The sequence below is a fragment of the Nerophis ophidion genome, linkage group LG08 (genome assembly GCF_033978795.1).
Source record: "Nerophis ophidion isolate RoL-2023_Sa linkage group LG08, RoL_Noph_v1.0, whole genome shotgun sequence".
In the NCBI taxonomy this organism is placed as follows: Eukaryota; Metazoa; Chordata; class Actinopteri; order Syngnathiformes; family Syngnathidae; genus Nerophis; species Nerophis ophidion.
Window position 1 is genome coordinate 15,993,329 of NC_084618.1, and position 22,182 is coordinate 16,015,510.

General features: G+C 36.6%; 1 protein-coding gene across 3 annotated transcripts in view; it reads left to right on the forward strand.

Moving 5' to 3' along the window:
• The window catches only part of clip1b (CAP-GLY domain containing linker protein 1b), a 66,376-nt gene that overhangs the window by 367 nt on the left and 43,827 nt on the right, over window positions 1-22,182 (forward strand). For all 3 annotated transcript variants that reach the window (XM_061907852.1, XM_061907853.1, XM_061907854.1), the window contains exons 2-4: window positions 12,766-12,933; window positions 12,994-13,344; window positions 13,406-13,533. In XM_061907852.1, coding sequence (XP_061763836.1) covers window positions 12,843-12,933; window positions 12,994-13,344; window positions 13,406-13,533 — 570 coding nt within the window. In that variant the 5' untranslated portion in view covers window positions 12,766-12,842. The remainder of the gene's footprint in view (window positions 1-12,765; window positions 12,934-12,993; window positions 13,345-13,405; window positions 13,534-22,182) is intronic.

Here is a 22,182-nt window from a genome sequence, read left to right on the forward strand (position 1 = left end):
GAAGTTGGACTGGGAGAAGTATTACGGAGAAAACAAAGCCTTTTATCTCCGACATGTTTGTGATTGACGTCTTTTTAAAGTCTTTAAGTAGTCAACTAGAGGAGTGCTCGTTGTCGCGGTGCGGGTACGCCGACTGGGCGGGGTTACGTTGCTCACTGATCAAACGGGAGGGCCGCGGTCCAAATCGAGCACCGCAATAACAGTTCATTTAAGAAGCTGTGTCGCCATAGACGATCTTTGGATGTAGGCGCTTAAGAATCAGCATCACGGTTCTGTCACAGAGAGGATCTTTGACAAGGATTTTCAGTGGTAGTTCTTCAAAACAGCTGTTTTTCCCGGCATATAGAGGATCTTTGATGAGTGTTTTGGCAGTAGGTTCTTCCAAACAGCCTCGGGCTCCTGTTATATAAAGGATCTTTGACTCATGTTTTCGATAGTAATTTACTAAAAACAAGAGCGCTCCTGTCATATAAATATATATTTTTTGGTAGTAGATTCTTAAAAAGAGCATCAACCTTCTGCCATGTAGAGGATCTTTGACTAGTATTTTTGGGTGTAGGTCCTTAAGACAAAAGATCGTCGTATAGAGGATCTTTGACTAGTGTTTTTTGCTGTAGGCTCGTTAACAAAGCAGATTGTCTCATGGAGGCTCTTTAACTGGTGTTTTATCGCAGTGGGTTCTTAAAAACAACATAGATCTCCTGTCACATAGGGGATCTTTGACTGGCATTTTTGGCAGTAGGTTCCTAAAACAGCTGATTGTCACATGGATGATCTTTGACTGGTGTTTTTGGCATTATGTTCTTAAAAACAGCATAGACCACCTGTCGCCATAGACGATCTTTGACTGGCATTTTTTGGCATTTGGTTCTTCAAAAGAGCACATTGTCACATGGAAGATCTTTAACTAGTGTTTTATTGCAGTAGGTTTTTAATAAAAGCATCAACCTTCTGCCATATAGAGGATCTTTAACTAGCGTTTTTGGCAGTAGGTTCTTAAAACAGCAGATATTAGAATAGAGGATCTTTGACTCGTGTTTTTTGCAGTAGGCTCGTAAAAAGAGCAGATTGTCACATGAATGACCTTTAACTAGTGTTTTGTTGCAGTAGGTTCTTAAAAAGAACATACACCTGTCACAAAGGGGATCTTTGACTGGCATTTTTTGGCATTTGGTTCTTCAAAAGAGCACATTGTCACATGGAAGATCTTTAACTAGTGTTTTATTGCAGTAGGTTTTAATAAAAGCATCAACCTTCTGCCATATAGAGGATCTTTAACTAGCGTTTTTGGCAGTAGGTTCTTAAAACAGCAGATATTAGAATAGAGGATCTTTGACTCGTGTTTTTTGCAGTAGGCTCGTAAAAAGAGCAGATTGTCACATGAATGACCTTTAACTAGTGTTTTGTTGCAGTAGGTTCTTAAAAAGAACATACACCTGTCACAAAGGGGATCTTTGACTGGCATTTTTTGGCATTTGGTTCTTCAAAAGAGCACATTGTCACATGGAAGATCTTTAACTAGTGTTTTATTGCAGTAGGTTTTAATAAAAGCATCAACCTTCTGCCATATAGAGGATCTTTAACTAGCGTTTTTGGCAGTAGGTTCTTAAAACAGCAGATATTAGAATAGAGGATCTTTGACTCGTGTTTTTTGCAGTAGGCTCGTAAAAAGAGCAGATTGTCACATGAATGACCTTTAACTAGTGTTTTGTTGCAGTAGGTTCTTAAAAAGAACATATACCTGTCACAAAGGGGATCTTTGACTGGCATTTTTGGCAGTAGGTTCCTAAAACAGTAGATTGTCACATGGATGATCTTTGACTGGTGTTTTCGGCATTATGTTCTTAAAAACAGCATAGACCACCTGTCGCAGAGAGGATCTTTGACTGGCATTTTTTGGCAGTAGGTTCTTAAAAAGAGCACATTGTCACATGGAGGATCTTTAACTAGTGTTTTATTGCAGTAGGTTTTTAATAAAAGCATCAACCTTCTGCCATATAGAGGATCTTTTACTAGCGCTTTTGGCAGTAGGTTCTTAAAACAGTAGATCGTCGTATAGAGGATCTTTGACTCGTGTTTTTTGCAGTAGGCTCGTAAAAAGAGCAGATTGTCACATGAGCGATCTTTAACTAGTGTTTTGTTGCAGTAGGTTCTTAAAAACAACATAGACCTGTCACCTAGGGGATCTTTGACTGGCATTTTTGGCAGTAGGTTCTTAACAACAGCAGATTGTCACATGGAGGATCTTTAACTAGTGTTTTATTGCAGTAGGTTCTTAACAAAAGCATCAACCTTCTGCCATATAGAGGATCTTTGACTAGCGTTTTTGGCAGTAGGTTCTTAAAACAGCAGATCGTCGTATAGAGGATCTTTGACTAGTGTTTTTTTTTGCAGTAGGCTCGCAAAAAGAGCAGATTGTCACATGGAGGACTTTTAACTCGTGTTTTATTGCAGTAGGTTCTTAAAAACAACATAGACCTGTCACATAGGGGATCTTTGTCTGGCATTTTTGGCAGTAGGTTCTTAAAACAGCAGATTGTCACATGGAAGATCCTTAACCAGTGTTTTGTTGCAGTAGGTTCTTAACAGAAGTGTCAACCTTCTACAATATAGAGGGTCTTTGACTAGCATTGTTGGCAGTAGGCTCTTAAAACAGCAGATCGTCGTATAGAGGATCTTTGACTCATGTTTTTGAGCAGTAGGTGCGTAAAAAGAGCAGATTGTCACATAGAGGCTCTTTAACTAGTGTTTTATTGCAGTTGGTTCTTAAAAACAACTTAGACCTCCTGTCACAGAGGGGATCTTTGACTGGCCTTTTTGGCAGTAGGCTCTTAAAACAGCAGGTCGTCGTATAGAGGATCTTTGACTCATGTTTTGTGCAGTAGGTGTGTAAAAAGAGCAGATTGTAACATAGAGGCTCTTTAACAGGTGTTTTATTGTGGTGGGTTCTTAAAAACAACATAGACCTGTCACAGAGGGGATCTTTGACTGGTTTTTATGGCAGTAGGTTCTTAAAACAACAGATTGTCACATGGACGTTCTTAAAAACAGCATAGACCACCTGTCGCAGAGAGGATCTTGGACTGAAATTTTTTGGCAATAGGCCCTTAAAAACAGCAGATTGTAATATTGAGAACCTTCTGCCATATAGAGGATCCTTGGCTAGTGTTTTGGCAGTAGGTTTTTCAAAACAGCCTCAGGCTTCTGTTGTATAAAGGATCTTTGGCTCATGATTTATTGCAGTAGGGTCTTAAAAACAACATAGACGTCCTGTCACGTAGGGGATCTTTGACTGGCATTTTTGGCTGTAGTTTATAGGCTCCAGCACCCCCCCCCCCGACCCCGAAAGGGACAACGGGTATAAAATGGATGGATGGATGGATGGTTTATTTTAAAAAAGCAGATTGTCACATAAATGATCTTTGACTGGTGTTTTTGGCATTATGTTCCTAAAAACAGCATAGACCACCTGTCGAAGAGAGGATCTTTGACTGGCATTTTTTGGCAGTAGGTCCTTAAAAACAGCAGATTGTTACGTTGAGAACCTTCTGCCATATAGAAGATCTTTGACTAGTGTTTTGGCAGTAGGTCCTTCAAAACAACCTCGGGCTTCTGTCATTCAAAGGATCTTTGGCTCATGTTTTCGATGGTAATTTCCAAAAAAAAAGAGCACTCCTGTCATATAAATATATCTTTTTTGGCAGTAGACTCTTAAAAAGAGCAGATTGTCACATGGAGGATCTTTAACTAGTATATTATTGCAGTAGGTTCTTAATAAAAGCTTCAACTTTCTGCCATATAGAGGATCTCTGACGAGTATTTTTGACTGTAGGTTCTTACAGATCGTCATATAGACTATCAAGTAGACCATCTTTGATTAGTCTTTTGGGTAGCAAATTCTTAAAAACAGTAGATTGTGAAATGGTGGATCTTTGATTAGTGTTTTTGTCAGTCGGTTCTTAAAAACAGCAGAGTGCTCTTGTCTCATAGAAGATCTTTGCATCAAACTTTTAGCAATAGGTTTTTTTAAACAGTGCAATTCTCTTGTCAAATAGACCATCTTTGATTATTCATTTTGGTATAAAATTCTTAAAAACAGTAAATTGTCACTTGGAGCCTCTTTGATTAGGGTTTTTGTCAGTCGGTTCTTAAAAACAGCCAAGCCCTCTTGTCTCGTAGAAGATCTTTGCATCGCATTTTTAGCAGTAGGTTTTTTGAAACAGTGCAATTCTTTTGTCAAATAGACCATCTTTGATTAGTCTTTTTGGTTATAAATTCTTAAAAACAGTAAGTTGTCACTCGGAGGATCTTTGATTAGTGTTTTTGGCCATATATTCTTAAATCAGCAGAGCGCTCTTGTCTCATAGAAGATCTGTGCATCGTATTTTTTGCAATATGTTTCCGTAACCAGTGCAGAAGTCCTGTCAAATAGAGGATCTTGGATTAGTCTTTTTGGTAGTCAATTCTCAAAAACAGTAGATTATCACTTGAGGGATTTTTATTAGGGTTTTGTCAGTAGGTTCTTAAAAACAGCCGAGCGCTTTTGTCTCATAGAAGATCTTTGCATCACATTTTTAGCAAAAGGTTTTTTTGAAACAGTGCAATTTTTCTGTCAAATAGACCATCTTCGATTAGTCTTTTTGGTAGTAAATTCTTAAAAACAGTAAATTGTCACTTGGAGGATCTTTGATTAGTATTTTTGTCAATATTTTCTTAAAAACAGCAGAGTGCTTTTGTCACAGAAGATCTTTGTTAAACAGTGCAATTCTTCTATCAAGTAGACCATCTTTGATTAGACTTTTTGGTAGTAAATTCTTAAAAACAGTACATTGTCACTTGGAAGATCTTTGATTAGTTTTTTTGTTGTAGGTTCTTAAAAACAGCAGGGCGCTCTTGTCTCATAGAAGATCTTTGCATCGCATTTTTAGCAATATGTTTTTTGAAAGAGTGCAATTCTTTTTTCAAATAGACCATCTTTGATTAGTCTCTTGGGTTGTAAATTCTTAAAAACAGTAGATTGTCACTTGGAGGATCTTTGATTAGTGTTTTTGGCCATATATTCTTAAATCAGCTGAGCGCTCTTGTCTCATAGAAGATCTTTGCATCGCATTTTTAGCAATAGGTTTTTTGAAATAGTACAAATCTTTTGTCAAATAGACCATCTTTGATTATTGTTTTTGGTAGGAAATTCTTAAAAACAGTAGATTGTCACTTGGAAGATTTTTGATTAGTGTTTCTGTCAATTTTTTCCTAAAAACAGCAGAGTGCTTTTGTCACAGAAGATCTTTGTTAAACAGTGCAATTCTTCTGTCAAATAGACCTTCTTTGATTAGTCTTTTTAGTAGTAAATTCTTAAAAACAGTAGATTGTCACTTGGAGGATCTTTGATTAGTTTTTTCGTTGTAGGTTCTTAAAAACAGCAGGGCGCTCTTGTCAAATAGAAGATCTTTGCATCGCATTTTTAGCAATAGGTTTTTTTGAAAGAGTGCAATTCTTTTGTCAAATAAACCATCTTTGATTAGTCATTTTGGTACTAAATTCTTGAAAACAGTAAGTTGTCACTTGGAGGATCTTTGATTAGTGTTTTTGGCCATATATTCTTAAATCAGCTGAGCGCTCTTGTCTCATAGAAGATCTTTGAATCTCATTTTTAGCAATAGGTTTTTTGAAATAGTGCAAATCTATTGTCAAATAGACCATCTTTGATTATTGTTTTTGGTAGGAAATTCTTAAAAACAGTTGATTGTCACTTGGAAGATTTTTGATTAGTGTTTCTGTCAATTTTTTCCTAAAAACAGCAGAGTGCTTTTGTCACAGAATATCTTTGTTAAACAGTGTTATCCTTCTGTCAAATAGACCATCTTTGATTAGTCTTTTTGGTAGTAAATTCTTAAAAACAGTAGATTGTCGCTTGGAGGATAGGTTCTTAAAACAGCAGGGCGCTCTTGTCTCATAGAAGATCTTTGCATCGCATTTTTAGCAATAGGTTTTTTTGAAAGAGTGCAATTCTTTTGTCAAATAGACCATCTTTCATTAGTTTTTTTGGTAGTACATTTTTAAAAACAGTAAGTTGTCACTTGGAGGATCTTTGATTAGTGTTTTTGGCCATATATTCTTAAATCTGCAGAGCGCTCTTGTCTCATAGAAGATCTTTGCATCGCATTTTTAGCAATAGTTTTTTTGAAATAGTGCAAATCTTTTGTCGAATAGACCATCTTTGATTAGACTTTTTGTAGTAAATTCTTAAAAACAGTAGATTGTCACTTGGAGGATCTTTGATTAGTTTTTTCGGAGTAGGTTCTTAAAAACAGCATGGCGCTCTTGTCTCATAGAAGATCTTTGCATCGCATTTTTAGCAATAGGTTTTTTTGAAAGAGTGCAATTCTTTTGTCAAATAGACCATCTTTGATTAGTCTCTTTGGTTGTAAATTCTTAAAAACAGTTGATTGTCACCTGGATGATTTTTGATTAGTGTTTCTGTCAATATTTTCCTAAAAACAGCAGAGTGCTTTTGTCACAGAAGATCTTTGTTAAACTGTGCAATTCTTCTGTCAAATAGACCATCTTTGATTAGTCTTTTTCGTAGTAAATTCTTAAAAACAGTAGATTGACTTGGAAGATAGTTTTTTAAAACAGCAGGGCGCTCTTGTCTCATAGAAGATCTTTACATCGCATTTTTAGCAATAGGTTTTTTGAAAGAGTGCAATTCTTTTGTCAAATAGACCATCTTTCATTAGTTTTTTTGGTAGTAAAGTCTTAAAAACAGTAAGTTGTCACTCAGAGGAGCTTTGAATAGTGTTTTTGGCCATATATTCTTAAATCAGCAGAGCGCTCTTGTCTCATAGAAGATCTTTGCATCGCATTTTTAGCAATAGTTTTTTTTAAATAGTGCAAATCTTTTGTCGAATAGACCATCTTTGATTAGACTTTTTGTATTAAATTCTTAAAAAGAGTAGATTGTCACTTGGAGGATCTTTGATTACTTTTTTCGGAGTAGGTTCTTAAAAACAGCAGGGCGCTCTTGTCTCATAGAAGATCTTTGCATCGCATTTTTAGCAATAGGTTTTTTTGAAAGAGTGCAATTCTTTTGTCAAATAGACCATCTTTGATTAGTCTCTTTGGTTGTAAATTCTTAAAAACAGTAGATTGTCACTTGGAAGATTTTTGATTAGTGTTTCTGTCAATTTTTTCCTAAAAACAGCGTAGTGCTTTTGTAACAGAAGATCTTTGTTAAACAGTGCAATTCTTCTGTCAAATAGACCATCTTTGATTAGTCTTTTTCGTAGTAAATTCTTAAAAACAGTAGATTGTCACTTGGAGGATCTCTGATTAGTTTTTTCGGAGCAGGTTCTTAAAAACAGCAGGGCGCTCTTGTCTCATAGAAAATCTTTGCATCGCATTTTTAGCAATAGGTTTTTTTGAAAGAGTGCAATTCTTTTGTCAAATAGACCATCTTTGATTAGTCTCTTGGGTTGTAAATTCTTAAAAACAGTAGATTGTCACTTGGAAGATTTTTGATTAGTGTTTCTGTCAATTTTTTCCTAAAAAAAGCGGAGTGCTTTTGTCACATCTTTGTTAAACTGTGCAATTCTTCTGTCAAATAGACCATCTTTGATTAGTCTTTTTGGTAGTAAATTCTTAAAAAGAGTAGATTGACTTGGAGGATAGGTTCTTAAAACAGCAGGGCGCTCTTGTCTCATAGAAGATCTTTGCATCGCATTTTTAGCAATAGGTTTTTTGAAATAGTGCAAATCTTTTGTCAAATAGACCATCTTTGATTATTCTTTTTGGTAGGAAATTCTTAAAAACAGTAGATTGTCACTTGGAAGATTTTTGATTAGTGTTTCTGTCAATTTTTCCCTAAAAACAGCGGAGTGCTTTTGTCACAGAAGATCATTGTTAAACAGTGTTATTCTTCTGTCAAATAGACCATCTTTGATTAGTCTTTTTGTTAGTAAATTCTTAAAAACAGTAGATTGTCGCTTGGAGGATAGGTTCTTAAAACAGTAGGGCGCTCTTGTCTCATAGAAGATCTTTGCATCGCATTTTTAGCAATAGGTTTTTTGAAAGAGTGCAATTCTTTTGTCAAATAGACCATCTTTCATTAGTTTTTTTGGTAGTAAATTCTTAAAAACAGTAAGTTGTCACTTGGAGGATCTTTGATTAGTGTTTTTGGCCATATATTCTTAAATCAGCAGAGCGCTCTTGTCTCATAGAAGATCGTTGCATCGCATTTTTAGCAATAGGTTTTTTGAAATAGTGCAAATCTTTTGTCGAATAGACCATCTTTGATTAGACTTTTTGTAGTAAATTCTTAAAAAGAGTAGATTGTCACTTGGAGGATCTTTGATTAATTTTTTCGGAGTAAGTTATTAAAAACAGCAGGGCGCTCTTGTCTCATAGAAGATCTTTGCATCGCATTTTTAGCAATAGGTTTTTTTGAAAGAGTGCAAATCTTTTGTCAAATAGACCATCTTTGATTATTCTTTTTGGTAGGAAATTCTTAAAAACAGTAGATTGTCACTTGGAAGATTTTTGATTAGTGTTTCTGTCAATTTTTCCCTAAAAACAGCGGAGTGCTTTTGTCACAGAAGATCTTTGTAAAATTGTGCAATTCTTCTGTCAAATAGACCATCTTTGATTAGTCTTTTTAGTAGTAAATTCTTAAAAACAGTAGATTGTCACTTGGAGGATCTTTGATTAGTTTTTTCGGAGCAGGTTCTTAAAAACAGCAGGGCGCACCATGAATTGACTAACGTGGACCCCGACTTAAACAAGTTGAAAAACTTATTCGGGTGTTACCATTTAGTGGTCAATTGTACGGAATATGTACTGTACTGTGCAATCTACTAATAAAAGTATCAATCAATCAATCAAAACTCTTGTCTCATAGAAGATCTTTGCATCGCATTTTTAGCAATAGATTTTTTTGAAAGAGTGCAATTCTTTTGTCAAATAGACCATCTTTGATTAGTCTCTTGGGTTGTAAATTCTTAAAAACAGTAGATTGTCACTTGGAGGATCTTTGATTAGTGTTTTTGGCCATATATTCTTAAATCAGCTGAGCGCTCTTGTCTCATAGAAGATCTTTGCATCGCATTTTTAGCAATAGGTTTTTTGAAATAGTGCAAATCTTTTGTCAAATAGACCATCTTTGATTATTGTTTTTGGTAGGAAATTCTTAAAAACAGTAGATTGTCACTTGGAAGATTTTTGATTAGTGTTTCTGTCAATTTTTTCCTAAAAACAGCAGAGTGCTTTTGTCACAGAAGATCTTTGTTAAACAGTGTTATCCTTCTGTCAAATAGACCATCTTTGATTAGTCTTTTTGTTAGTAAATTCTTAAAAACAGTAGATTGTCGCTTGGAGGATAGGTTCTTAAAACAGCAGGGCGCTCTTGTCTCATAGAAGATCTTTGAATCGCATTTTTAGCAATAGGTTTTTTGAAAGAGTGCAATTCTTTTGTCAAATAGACCATCTTTCATTAGTTTTTTTGGTAGTAAATTCTTAAAAACAGTAAGTTGTCACTTGGAGGATCTTTGATTAGTGTTTGTGGCCATATATTCTTAAATCTGCAGAGCGCTCTTGTCTCATAGAAGATCTTTGCATCGCATTTTTAGCAATAGGTTTTTTGAAATAGTGCAAATCTTTTGTCGAATAGACCATCTTTGATTAGACTTTTTGTAGTAAATTCTTAAAAAGAGTAGATTGTCACTTGGAGGATCTTTGATTAGTTTTTTCGGAGTAAGTTCTTAAAAACAGCAGGGCGCTCTTGTCTCATAGAAGATCTTTGCGTCGCATTTTTAGCAATAGGTTTTTTTGAAAGAGTGCAATTCTTTTGTCAAATAGACCATCTTTGATTAGTCTCTTGGGTTGTAAATTCTTAAAAACAGTAGATTGTCACTTGGAAGATTTTTGATTAGTGTTTCTGTCATTTTTTTCCTAAAAAAAGCGGAGTGCTTTTGTCACAGAAGATCTTTGTTAAACGGTGCAATTCTTCTGTCAAATAGACCATCTTTGATTAGTCTTTTTCGTAGTAAATTCTTAAAAACAGTAGATTGTCACTTGGAGCCTCTTTGATTTGTTTTTTCGTAGTAGGTTCTTAAAACAGCAGGGCGCTCTTGTCTCATAGAAGATCTTTGCATCGCATTTTTAGCAATAGGTTTTTTTGAAAGAGTGCAATTCTTTTGTCAAATAGACCATCTTTGATTAGTCTTTTTGGTTGTAAATTCTTAAAAACAGTAGATTGTCACTTGGAAGATTTTTGATTAGTGTTTCTGTCAATTTTTTCCTAAAAACAGCGGAGTGCTTTTGTAACAGAAGATCTTTGTTAAACAGTGCAATTCTTCTGTCAAATAGACCATCTTTGATTAGTCTTTTTCGTAGTAAATTCTTAAAAACAGTAGATTGTCACTTGGAGGATCTTTGATTAGTTTTTTCGGAGCAGGTTCTTAAAAACAGCCGGGCGCTCTTGTCTCATAGATGATCTTTGCATCGCATTTTTAGCAATAGGTTTTTTTGAAAGAGTGCAATTCTTTTGTCAAATAGACCATCTTTGATTAGTCTCTTGGGTTGTAAATTCTTAAAAACAGTAGATTGTCACTTGGAAGATTTTTGATTAGTGTTTCTCTCAATTTTTTCCTAAAAAAAGCGGAGTGCTTTTGTCACAGAAGATCTTTGTTAAACTGTGCAATTCTTCTGTCAAATAGACCATCTTTGATTAGTCTTTTTGGTAGTAAATTCTTAAAAAGAGTAGATTGACTTGGAGGATAGGTTTTTAAAACAGCAGGGCGCTCTTGTCTCATAGAAGATCTTTGCATCGCATTTTTAGCAATAGGTTTTTTGAAATAGTGCAAATCTTTTGTCAAATAGACCATCTTTGATTATTCTTTTTGGTAGGAAATTCTTAAAAACAGTAGATTGTCACTTGGAAGATTTTTGATTAGTGTTTCTGTCAATTTTTCCCTAAAAACAGCGGAGTGCTTTTGTCACAGAAGATCTTTGTTAAACAGTGTTATTCTTCTGTCAAATAGACCATCTTTGATTAGTCTTTTTGTTAGTAAATTCTTAAAAACAGTAGATTGTCGCTTGGAGGATAGGTTCTTAAAACAGCAGGGCGCTCTTGTCTCATAGAAGATCTTTGCATCGCATTTTTAGCAATAGGTTTTTTTGAAAGAGTGCAATTCTTTTGTCAAATAGACCATCTTTGATTAGTCTCTTGGGTTGTAAATTCTTAAAAACAGTAGATTGTCACTTGGAAGATTTTTGATTAGTGTTTCTGTCAATTTTTTCCTAAAAAAAGCGGAGTGCTTTTGTCACAGAACATCTTTGTTAAACTGTGCAATTCTTCTGTCAAATAGACCATCTTTGATTAGTCTTTTTGGTAGTAAATTCTTAAAAAGAGTAGATTGACTTGGAGGATAGGTTTTTAAAACAGCAGGGCGCTCTTGTCTCATAGAAGATCTTTGCATCGCATTTTTAGCAATAGGTTTTTTTGAAAGAGTGCAATTCTTTTGTCAAATAGACCATCTTTGATTAGTCTCTTGGGTTGTAAATTCTTAAAAACAGTAGATTGTCACTTGGAAGATTTTTGATTAGTGTTTCTGTCAATTTTTTCCTAAAAAAAGCGGAGTGCTTTTGTCACAGAAGATCTTTGTTAAACTGTGCAATTCTTCTGTCAAATAGACCATCTTTGATTAGTCTTTTTGGTAGTAAATTCTTAAAAAGAGTAGATTGACTTGGAGGATAGGTTTTTAAAACAGCAGGGCGCTCTTGTCTCATAGAAGATCTTTGCATCGCATTTTTAGCAATAGGTTTTTTGAAATAGTGCAAATCTTTTGTCAAATAGACCATCTTTGATTATTCTTTTTGGTAGGAAATTCTTAAAAACAGTAGATTGTCACTTGGAAGATTTTTGATTAGTGTTTCTGTCAATTTTTCCCTAAAAACAGCGGAGTGCTTTTGTCACAGAAGATCTTTGTTAAACAGTGTTATTCTTCTGTCAAATAGACCATCTTTGATTAGTCTTTTTGTTAGTAAATTCTTAAAAACAGTAGATTGTCGCTTGGAGGATAGGTTCTTAAAACAGCAGGGCGCTCTTGTCTCATAGAAGATCTTTGCATCGCATTTTTAGCAATAGGTTTTTTTGAAAGAGTGCAATTCTTTTGTCAAATAGACCATCTTTGATTAGTCTCTTTGGTTGTAAATTCTTAAAAACAGTAGATTGTCACTTGGAAGATTTCTGATTAGTGTTTCTATCAATTTTTTCCTAAAAAAAGCGGAGTGCTTTTGTCACAGAAGATATTTGTTAAACGGTGCAATTCTTCTGTCAAATAGACCATCTTTGATTAGTCTTTTTAGTTGTAAATTCTTAAAAACAGTAGATTGTCACTTGAGGATCTTTGATTAGTTTTTTCGGAGTAGGTTCTTAAAAACAGCAGGGCGCTCTTGTCTTATAGAAGATCTTTGCATCGCATTTTTAGCAATAGGTTTTTTTGAAAGAGTGCAATTCTTTTGTCAAATAGACCATCTTTGATTAGTCTTTTTGGTTGTAAATTCTTAAAAACAGTATTTTGTCACTTGGAGGATCTTTGATTAGTGTTTTTATCAGTAGGTTCTTAAAAACAGCAGAGCGCTCTCGTGTCATAGAAGATCTTTGCATCGCATTTTTTGCAACATGTTTCCATAACCAGTGCAGAAGTCCTGTCGAATAGAGGATCTTTGACCCTGAGGTTGTTTATCACTTGTCACCGTTGGACGTTGCAGGTCCCCTCCATCACATTGGGACTTCCCGGGGTGGTGGGGAAGGCCAGACCTCCTTCGGCCTCCCCCCCCATAAAGCCATGAGTGCAGCAGGCAAGGTCAGCGGGCTGAAGCCCCCCAGTAAGATAGTGCGCCCCCCGCTGGTGGCCATCAGGACCACGCCAACCTCAGGTAAGGAAGCGTGGAGCTAACATCGGCAGCTGGTGCTTGTGACTCAAACCGCGGTTGCAGGAACGCCCAAGCCCGCCGAGAAGTCCCCAGGCAGCGTCTCCTCTTCCGCCCATGATGCCGACTTCCAGGTGGGCGAGAGGGTCTGGGTCAACGGCAACAAGCCCGGCCAGGTCCAGTTCCTGGGCGCCACGCAGTTCGCCCCGGGCCAGTGGGCGGGCATCGTGCTGGATGAGCCCATCGGCAAGAACGACGGCTCGGTGGCCGGGGTTCACTACTTCCAGTGCCAGGACGGCAGGGGGATCTTCACCCGGCCCTCCAAGCTGGCCAGGGGTCCCCTGCCGGAGAAGGAGACCAACGGGGCCCGGCCCGGAGTCCCCAATCCGGGAAGTGAGCCGGCAGCGGCGGCGGCAGGTAAACACGGAACGTTCCTTCTCTGGAAATAACCGCGCTGAAGTCGGTGTTTGATTCCCAGCTCAGTGCGGCAAGACGAGCGGGGCACTGAACCGAGTGGTCGTGTCCAGCGAGTCCGTGTCCAACCTCTCCGATCCAGAATCCGCCAAGAAAAACAAGCCCGAGCTGAGGAGAGGAGATCGAGTTCTGGTAGGAAACTATTCCCAAGTCCCAAAAAAAAACTTAACGTCCGCCATTTAATTGGGCCAAACTTGCACTCGTGTTTAGCAGAGGGGAGTTAGTCTGTTCCAGCCTCAAACTGGAGCCGCATTAAGATGTTTTATGGAACATGTTGGCGTCCTTAACAGCCACACAAGAGGAAAAACAAACATAACTCACAGCTTAGCATGATTTTTTCCAAAGGGCAGTAAAACGGCCGATCAAACAAAACGGAGGTCATCGTCATGGACCCACTAGCTGCGCAACTTAGCTGTCCATTTCGGGAAACTTACGAAACGGAATCAATACATAAAAATGCCGTTGTACGCTAATAATACTAACATATTAGCATATTAGTTAATGTATTCTAAGTTAATGCAGGATAGCTTGCTAACACTCTGGAAATTTTAGAAGAAAGAAACAATTTTCCATATATTAGCCGCACCAGACTATACAGGTTGTGAAATTAGTTATTTACACGAAAATATTTTCTGAATGTATATTTACATACCGGAATTGTTTCCAAAGGGCAGTAAAACGGCCGATCAAACAAAACGGAGGTCATCGACATGGACCCACCAGCTGCAAAAAGCCAGCTGTACATTTTGGGAAATTTGCGAAACGGAATCAATAAAAAATAATGCAGTTGTACTCTAATAATACTAACACAAACACGTGTTAGCATCTTACTTAATGCATTCTAAGTTAATGCAGGTTAGCATGCTAACACTCTCGAAATTTTATAAGAAATACCAAAATATACAGCTAAGTTGAGCAGCTAGTGGCTCCATGACGATGACCCCAGGGCAGCTGTGGCCACTGATGTAGCTTACCACCACCAGGTGTGAATGAATGTTGAGTCCCACCTCTCTGTGAGCGCTTTGAGTGTTTAGAAAAGCGCAATATAAATCTAAGTTGTAACACACTCGAAAATTTTATAAGAAAAAAAAAAATATTTAAATGTATTATCCACACCAGACTATAAGCCACAGAAAATGAGTTATTGTGCAAGGAAATATTTTGTGGATGTTTATTTACATACCTGAATTGTTTCCAAAGGGCAGTAAAACAGATAATCAAACAAAACGGAGGTCATCGTCATGGACCCACTAGCTGAGCAACTTAGCTGTCCATTTCCGGAAATTTACGAAACGGAATGAATACAAAAAGAATGCCGTTGTACGCTAATAAAATTAACATATTAGCATACTAGTTAATGTATTCCAAGTTAATGCAAGTTAGCATGCTAACACTCGAAATTTTTTGAAGAAATTTTTTTTTTCCATATATTAGCCGCACCGGACTATACAGGTCGTGAAATGAGTTATTTAACATGAAAATATTTTGTGGATGTTTATTTACTTATTTCAATTGTTTCCAAAGGGCAGTAAAACGGCCAATCAAACAAAACGGAGGTCATCGTCATGGACCCACTAGCTGAGCAACTTAGCTGTACATTTCGGGAAATTTACGAAACGGAATCAATACATAAAAATGCCGTTGTACGCTAATAATACTAACATATTAGCATATTAGTTAATGTATCCCAAGTTAATGCAAGTTAGCATACTAACACTCAAAATTTTAGAAGAAAAAAAATATTTTCCATATGGTAGCCGCACCGGACTATACAAGTCGTGAAATTAGTTATTTTCACAAAAATATTTTGTGAATGTTTATTTACATACCTGAATTGTTTCCAAAGGGCAGTAAAACGGCCGATCAAACAAAACCGAGGTCATCGTCATGGACCCACTAGCTGCGCAACTTAGCTGTACATTTCCGGAAATTTACGAAACGGAATGAATACAAAAAGAATGCTGTTGTACGCTAATAATACTAACATATTAACATATTAGTTATGGCATTCTAAGTTAATGCAGGTGAGCATGCTAACACTTAAATTTTAGAAGAAAAAAACAATTTTCCACATATTAGCCGCACCGGACTATACAGGTCGTGAAATTAGTTATTTACACGGAAATATTTTGTGAATATTTATTTACATACCTGAATTGTTTCCAGAGGGCAGTAAAACGGCCAATCAAACAAAACGGAGGTCATTGTCATGGACCCACTAGCTGAGCAACTTAGCTGTACATTTCCGGAAATTTACGAAACGGAATCAATACTTAAAAATGCCGTTGTACGCTAATAAAACTAACATATTAGCATACTAGTTAATGTATTCCAAGTTAATGCAAGTTAGCATGCTAACACTCGAAATTTTAGAAGATTTTTTTTTTCTTCCATATATTAGCCGCACCGGACAATACAGGTCGTGAAATGAGTTATTTAACATGAAAATATTTTGTGGATGTTTATTTACTTACCTCAATTGTTTCCAAAGGGCAGTAAAACGGCCGATCAAACAAAACTGAGGTCATCGTCATGGACCCACTAGCTGAGCAACTTAGCTGTACATTTCTGGAAATTTACGAAACGGAATCAATACATAAAAATGCCGTTGTACGCTAATGATACTAACATATTAGCATATTAGTTAATGTATTCCAAGTTAATGCAAGTTAGCATGCTAACACTCGAAATTTTAGAAGAAAAAAACTATTTTCCATATAGTAGCTACACCGGACTATACAGGTCGTGAAATTAGTTATTTTCACGAAAATATTTTGTGAATGTTTATTTACATACCACAATTGTTTCCAAAGGGCAGTAAAACAGCCGATCAAACAAAACAGAGGTCATCGTCATGAACCCACTAGCTGCGCAACTTAGCTGTACATTTCAGGAAATTTACGAAACGGAATGAATACGAAAAGAATGCTGTTGTACGCTAATAATACTAACATATTAACATATTAGTTATGACATTCTAAGTTAATGCAGGTCAGCATGCTAACACTCGAAATTTTAGAAGAAAAAAACAATTTTCCATATATTAGCCGCACCAGACTATACAGGTCGTGAAATGAGTTATTTTTACGGGAATATTTTGTGGCTGTTTATTTACATACCTGAATTGTTTGCAAAGAGCAGTAAAACGGCAGATTAAACAAAGCGGAGGTCATCGTCATGGACCCACTAGCTGAGCAACTTAGCTGTACATTTCGGGAAATTTACGAAACGGAATCAATACATAAAAATGCTGTTGTACGCTAATAATACCAACATATTAGCATATTAGTTAATGTATTCCAAGTTAATGCAAGTTAGCATGCTAACACCCGAAATTTTAGAAGAAAAAAACTATTTTCCACATAGTAGCTGCACCGAACTATACAGGTCATGAAATTAGTTATTTTCCCGAAAATATTTTGTGAATGTTTATTTACATACCTCAATTGTTTCCAAAGGGCAGTAAAACGGCCGATCAAACAAAACGGAGGTCATCGTCATGAACCCACTAGCTGCGCAACTTAGCTGTGCATTTCACGAAATTTACGAAACGGAATGAATACAAAAAGAATGCTGTTGTACGCTAATAATACTAACATATTAACATATTAGTTATGGCATTCTAAGTTAATGCAGGTTAGCATGCTAACACTCTCGACATTTTAGAAGAAAAAAACTATTTTCCATATATTAGCCGCACCAGACTATACAGGTCGTGAAATGAGTTATTTTTATGGGAATATTTTGTGGATGTTTATTTACATACCTGAATTGTTTCCAAAGGGCAGTAAAACGGCCGATCAAACAAAACGGAGGTAATCGTCATGGACCCACTCGCTGCGCAACTTAGCTGTACGTTTCCGGAAATTTACGAAACGGAATCAATACATAAAAATGCCGTTGTACGCTATTAATACTAACATATTAGCATATTAGTTAATGTATTCCAAGTTAATGCAAGTTAGCATGCTAACACTCGAAATTTTAGAAGAAAAAAACTATTTTCCATATATTAGCCGCACCAGACTATACAGGTCGTGAAATTAGTTATTTTCACGAAAATATTTTGTGAATGTTTATTTACATACCTGAATTGTTTCCAGAGGGTAGTAAAACGGCCAATCAAACAAAACGGAGGTCATCGTCATGGACCCCATTGCTGCGCAACTTAGCTGTACATTTCCTGAAATTTACGAAACGGAATGAATACAAAAACAATGCCGTTGTACGCTAATAAAACTAACATATTAGCATACTGGTTAATGTATTCCAACTTAATGCAAGTTAGCATGCTAACACTCGAAATTTTACAATTTTTTTTTTCCATATATTAGCCGCACCGGACTATACAGGTCGTGAAATTAGTTATTTAACATGAAAATATTTTGTGGATGTTTATTTACTTACCTCAATTGTTTCCAAAGGGCAGTAAAACGGCCGATCAAACAAAACGGAGGTCATCGTCATGGACCCACTAGCTGCGCAACTTAGCTTAGAGATGGTTTACTGTGGACGGGACTCTCACTGCTGTCTTGGAGCCACTATGGATTGAACTTTCACAGTATCATGTTAGACCCGCTCGACATCCATTGCTTTCGGTCCCCTAGAGGGGGGGGGTTGCCCACATCTGAGGTCCTCTCCAAGGTTTCTCATAGTCAGCATTGTCACTGGCGTCCCACTGAATGTGAATTCTCCCTGCCCACTGGGTGTGAGTTTTCCTTGCCCTTTTGTGGGTTCTTCCGAGGATGTTGTAGTCGTAATGATTTGTGCAGTCCTTTGAGACATTTGTGATTTGGGGCTATATAAATAAACATTGATTGATTGATTGAGCTGTACATTTCGGTAAATTTACGAAACGGAATCAATACATAAAAATGCCGTTGTATTCTAATAATACTAACATATTAGCATATTAGTTAATGCATTCTAAGTTAATGCAGGTGAGCATGCTAACACTCGAAATTTTAGAAGATTTTTTTTTTCTTCCATATATTAGCCGCACCGGACTATACAGGTCATGAAATGAGTTATTTAACATGAAAATATTTTGTGGATGTTTATTTACTTACCTCAATTGTTTCCAAAGGGCAGTAAAACGGCCGATCAAACAAAACGGAGGTCATCGTCATGAACCCTCTAGCTGCGCAACTTACCTGTACATTTCCGGAAATTTACGAATCGGAATTAATACAAAAAGAATGCCGTTGTACGCTAATAAAACTAACATATTAGCATACTAGTTAATGTATTCCAAGTTAATGCAAGTTAGCATGCTAACACTCGAAATTTAAGAAGAATTTTTTTTCTCTCCATATATTAGCCGCACCGGACTATACAGGTCGTGAAATGAGTTATTTAACATGAAAATATTTTGTGGATGTTTATTTACTTACCTCAATTGTTTCCAAAGGACAGTAAAACGGCCGATCAAACAAAACGGAGGTCATCGTCATGGACCCACTAGCTGAGCAACTTAGCTGTACATTTCGGGAAATTTACGAAACGGAATCAATACATAAAAATGCCGTTGTACGCTAATAATACTAACATATTAGCATATTAATTAATGTATTCCAAGTTAATGCAAGTTAGCATGCTAACACTCAAAATGTTAGAAGAAAAAAACTATTTTCCACATAGTAGCTGCACCGGACTATACAGGTCGTGAAATTAGTTATTTTCACGAAAATATTTTGTGAATGTTTATTTACATACCTCAATTGTTTGCAAAGGGCAGTAAAACGGCCGATCAAACAAAACGGAGGTCATCGTCATGGACCCATTAGCTGCGCAACTTAGCTGTACATTTCAGGAAATTTACGAAACGGAATGAATACAAAAATAATGCTGTTGTACGCTAATAATACTAACATATTAGCATATTAGTTAATGCATTCTAAGTTAATGCAGGTGAGCATGCTAACACTTAAATTTTAGAAGAAAAAAACAATTTTCCATATATTAGCCGCACCGGACTATACAGGTCGTGAAATTAGTTATTTACACGGAAATATTTTGTGAATGTTTATTTACATACCTGAATTGTTTCCAGAGGGCAGTAAAACGGCCAATCAAACAAAACGGAGGTCATCGTCATGGACCCACTAACTGAGCAACTTAGCTGTACATTTCAGGAAATTTACGAAACGGAATGAATTCAAAAAGAATGCTGTTGTACGCTAATAATACTAACATATTAGCATATTAGTTATGGCATTCTAAGTTAATGCAGGTTAGCATGCTAACACTCTCGAAATTTTAGAAGAAAAAAACAATTTTCCATATATTAGCCGCACCAGACTATACAGGTCGTGAAATGAGTTATTTTTACGGGAATATTTTGAGGATGTTTATTTACATACCTGAATTGTTTCCAAAGGGCAGTAAAACGGCCGATCAAACAAAACGGAGGTAATCGTCATGGACCCACTAGCTGAGCAACTTAGCTGTACATTTACGGAAATTTACGAAACGGAATCAATACATAAAAATGCCGTTGTACGCTATTAATACTAACATATTAGCATATTAGTTAATGTATTCCAAGTTAATGCAAGTTAGCATGCTAACACTCGAAATTTTAGAACAAAAAAACTATTTTCCATATAGTAGCTGCACCGGACTATACAGGTTGTGAAATTAGTTATTTTCACGAAAATATTTTGTGAATGTTTATTTACATACCTGAATTGTTTCCAGAGGGCAGTAAAACGGCCAATCAAACAAAACGGAGGTCATCGTCATGGACCCACTAGCTGCGCAACTTAGCTGTACATTTCAGGAAATTTACGAAACGGAATGGATACAAAAAGAATGCCGTTGTACGCTAATAATACTAACATATTAGCATATTAGTTAATGCATTCTAAGTTAATGCAGGTTAGCATGCTAACACTCTCGAAATTTTAGAAGAAAAAATAAATTATTTACAGCTATTATCTGCACCGGACTGACTATATCAACCTTTCTTCCATAGCAGCATAGTCCGTAGCTGCCTGACTGCATGCATCCTGCAGCACACAAAGCCTGCTGTGCCAGCGTAAATACAGGTCTAAAACATTCCTACATCCATCCATCCATCCATTTTCTACCGCTTGTCCTGTTAGTGATCGCGTGGGGTGCTGCAGTCTATCTCAGCTGCATTCGGGCGGAAGGTATAAGCCACAGAAAATAAGTTATTGTGCAATGAAATATTTTGTCAATGTTTATTTATATACCTGAATTGTTTCCAAAGGGCAGTAAAACGGCCGATCAAACAAAACGGAGGTCATCGTCAAGGACCCACTAGCTGGGCAACTTAGCTGTACATTCTAGGAAATTTATGAAATAGAATCAATACAAAAAAAATGCCGTTGTACGCTAATAATACTAACATATTAGTTAATGCATTCTAAGGTAATGCAGGTTAGCATGCTAACACTCCAAATTTTAGAAGAAATTTTTTTTTTTCCATTTTTGTAAAATTGGCAAAAAAAAAGTTGTTAATGTTAGCATGCTAACAGTTAGCATGTCTCAAGTACCATGTTATCTGACCCTGACCTGGTCTGTTGCAAAATTGGCTGAACAATTTTGCATGCCGATGTTGCCATGGTATAATGCTAAGGTTAGCATGCTAAGAGTAAGCATTTTTCAGTCACCGAGTTACATGACTCTTGAGGGCTGTAAAATTGGCCCAAAAAAAAGTTGTCAATGTTAGCATGCTAACCGTTAGCATGTGTCAAGTACCTTGTTATTTGACCCCGTGGTCAGTTGGAAAATTGGCTGAAAAAGTTTGCCTGCCAATGTTTTAAGTATGCTAGAATGCTAATGTTACCATGCTAAGAGTAAGCATGTGTCAGTCACCGAGTTACATGCCTCTTGAAGTGTGGGGCAGCAAAATTTGCAAAAAAAGTTAGCATACCAGAAGGCTAACGTTAGCATGCTAACAGTTAGCATGTGTCAAGTACCATGTTATCTGACCCTGACGTGGTCTGTTGCAAAATTGGCTGAACAATTTTTCATGCTGATGTTGCCATGGTAAAATGCTAAGGTTAGCATGCTAACAGTAAGCATTTTTCAGTCACCGGGTTACATGACTCTTGAGGGCTGTAAATTTGGAAAAAAAAAGTTGTTAATGTTAGCATGCTAACAGTTAGCATACGTCAAGTACCTTGTTATTTGACCCCGTGGTCAGTTGTAAAATTGGCTGAAAAAGTTTGCATGCCAATGTTTAAGTATGTTAGAATGCTAATGTTAGCATGCTAAGAGTAAGCATGTGTCAGTCACCGAGTTACATGCCTCTTGAAGTGTGGGGCAGCAAAATTAGCAACAAAAAGAAAGTTAGCATGCCAGAAGGCTAACGTTAGCATGCTAACAGTTAGCATGTGTCAAGTACCATGTTATCTGACCCTGACGTGGTCTGTTGCAAAATTGGCTGAACATTTTTTCATGCTGATGTTGCCATGGTAAAATGCTAACGTTAGTATGCTAACAGTAAGCATTTTTCAGTCACCGAGTTACATGACTCTTGAGGGCTGTAAATTTGGAAAAAAAATAATTGTTAATGTTAGCATACTAACAGTTAGCATGTGTCAAGTACCTTGTTATTTGACCCCGTGTTCATTTGTAAAATTGGCTGAAAAAGTTTGCATGCCAATGTTTAAGTATGCTAGAATGCTAAGGTTAGCATGCTAAGAGTAAGCATGTGTCAGTCACCGACTTACATGCCTCTTGAAATGTGGGGCAGCAAAATTAGCAACAAAAAAAAGTTAGCATACCAGAAGGCTAACGTTAGCATGCTAA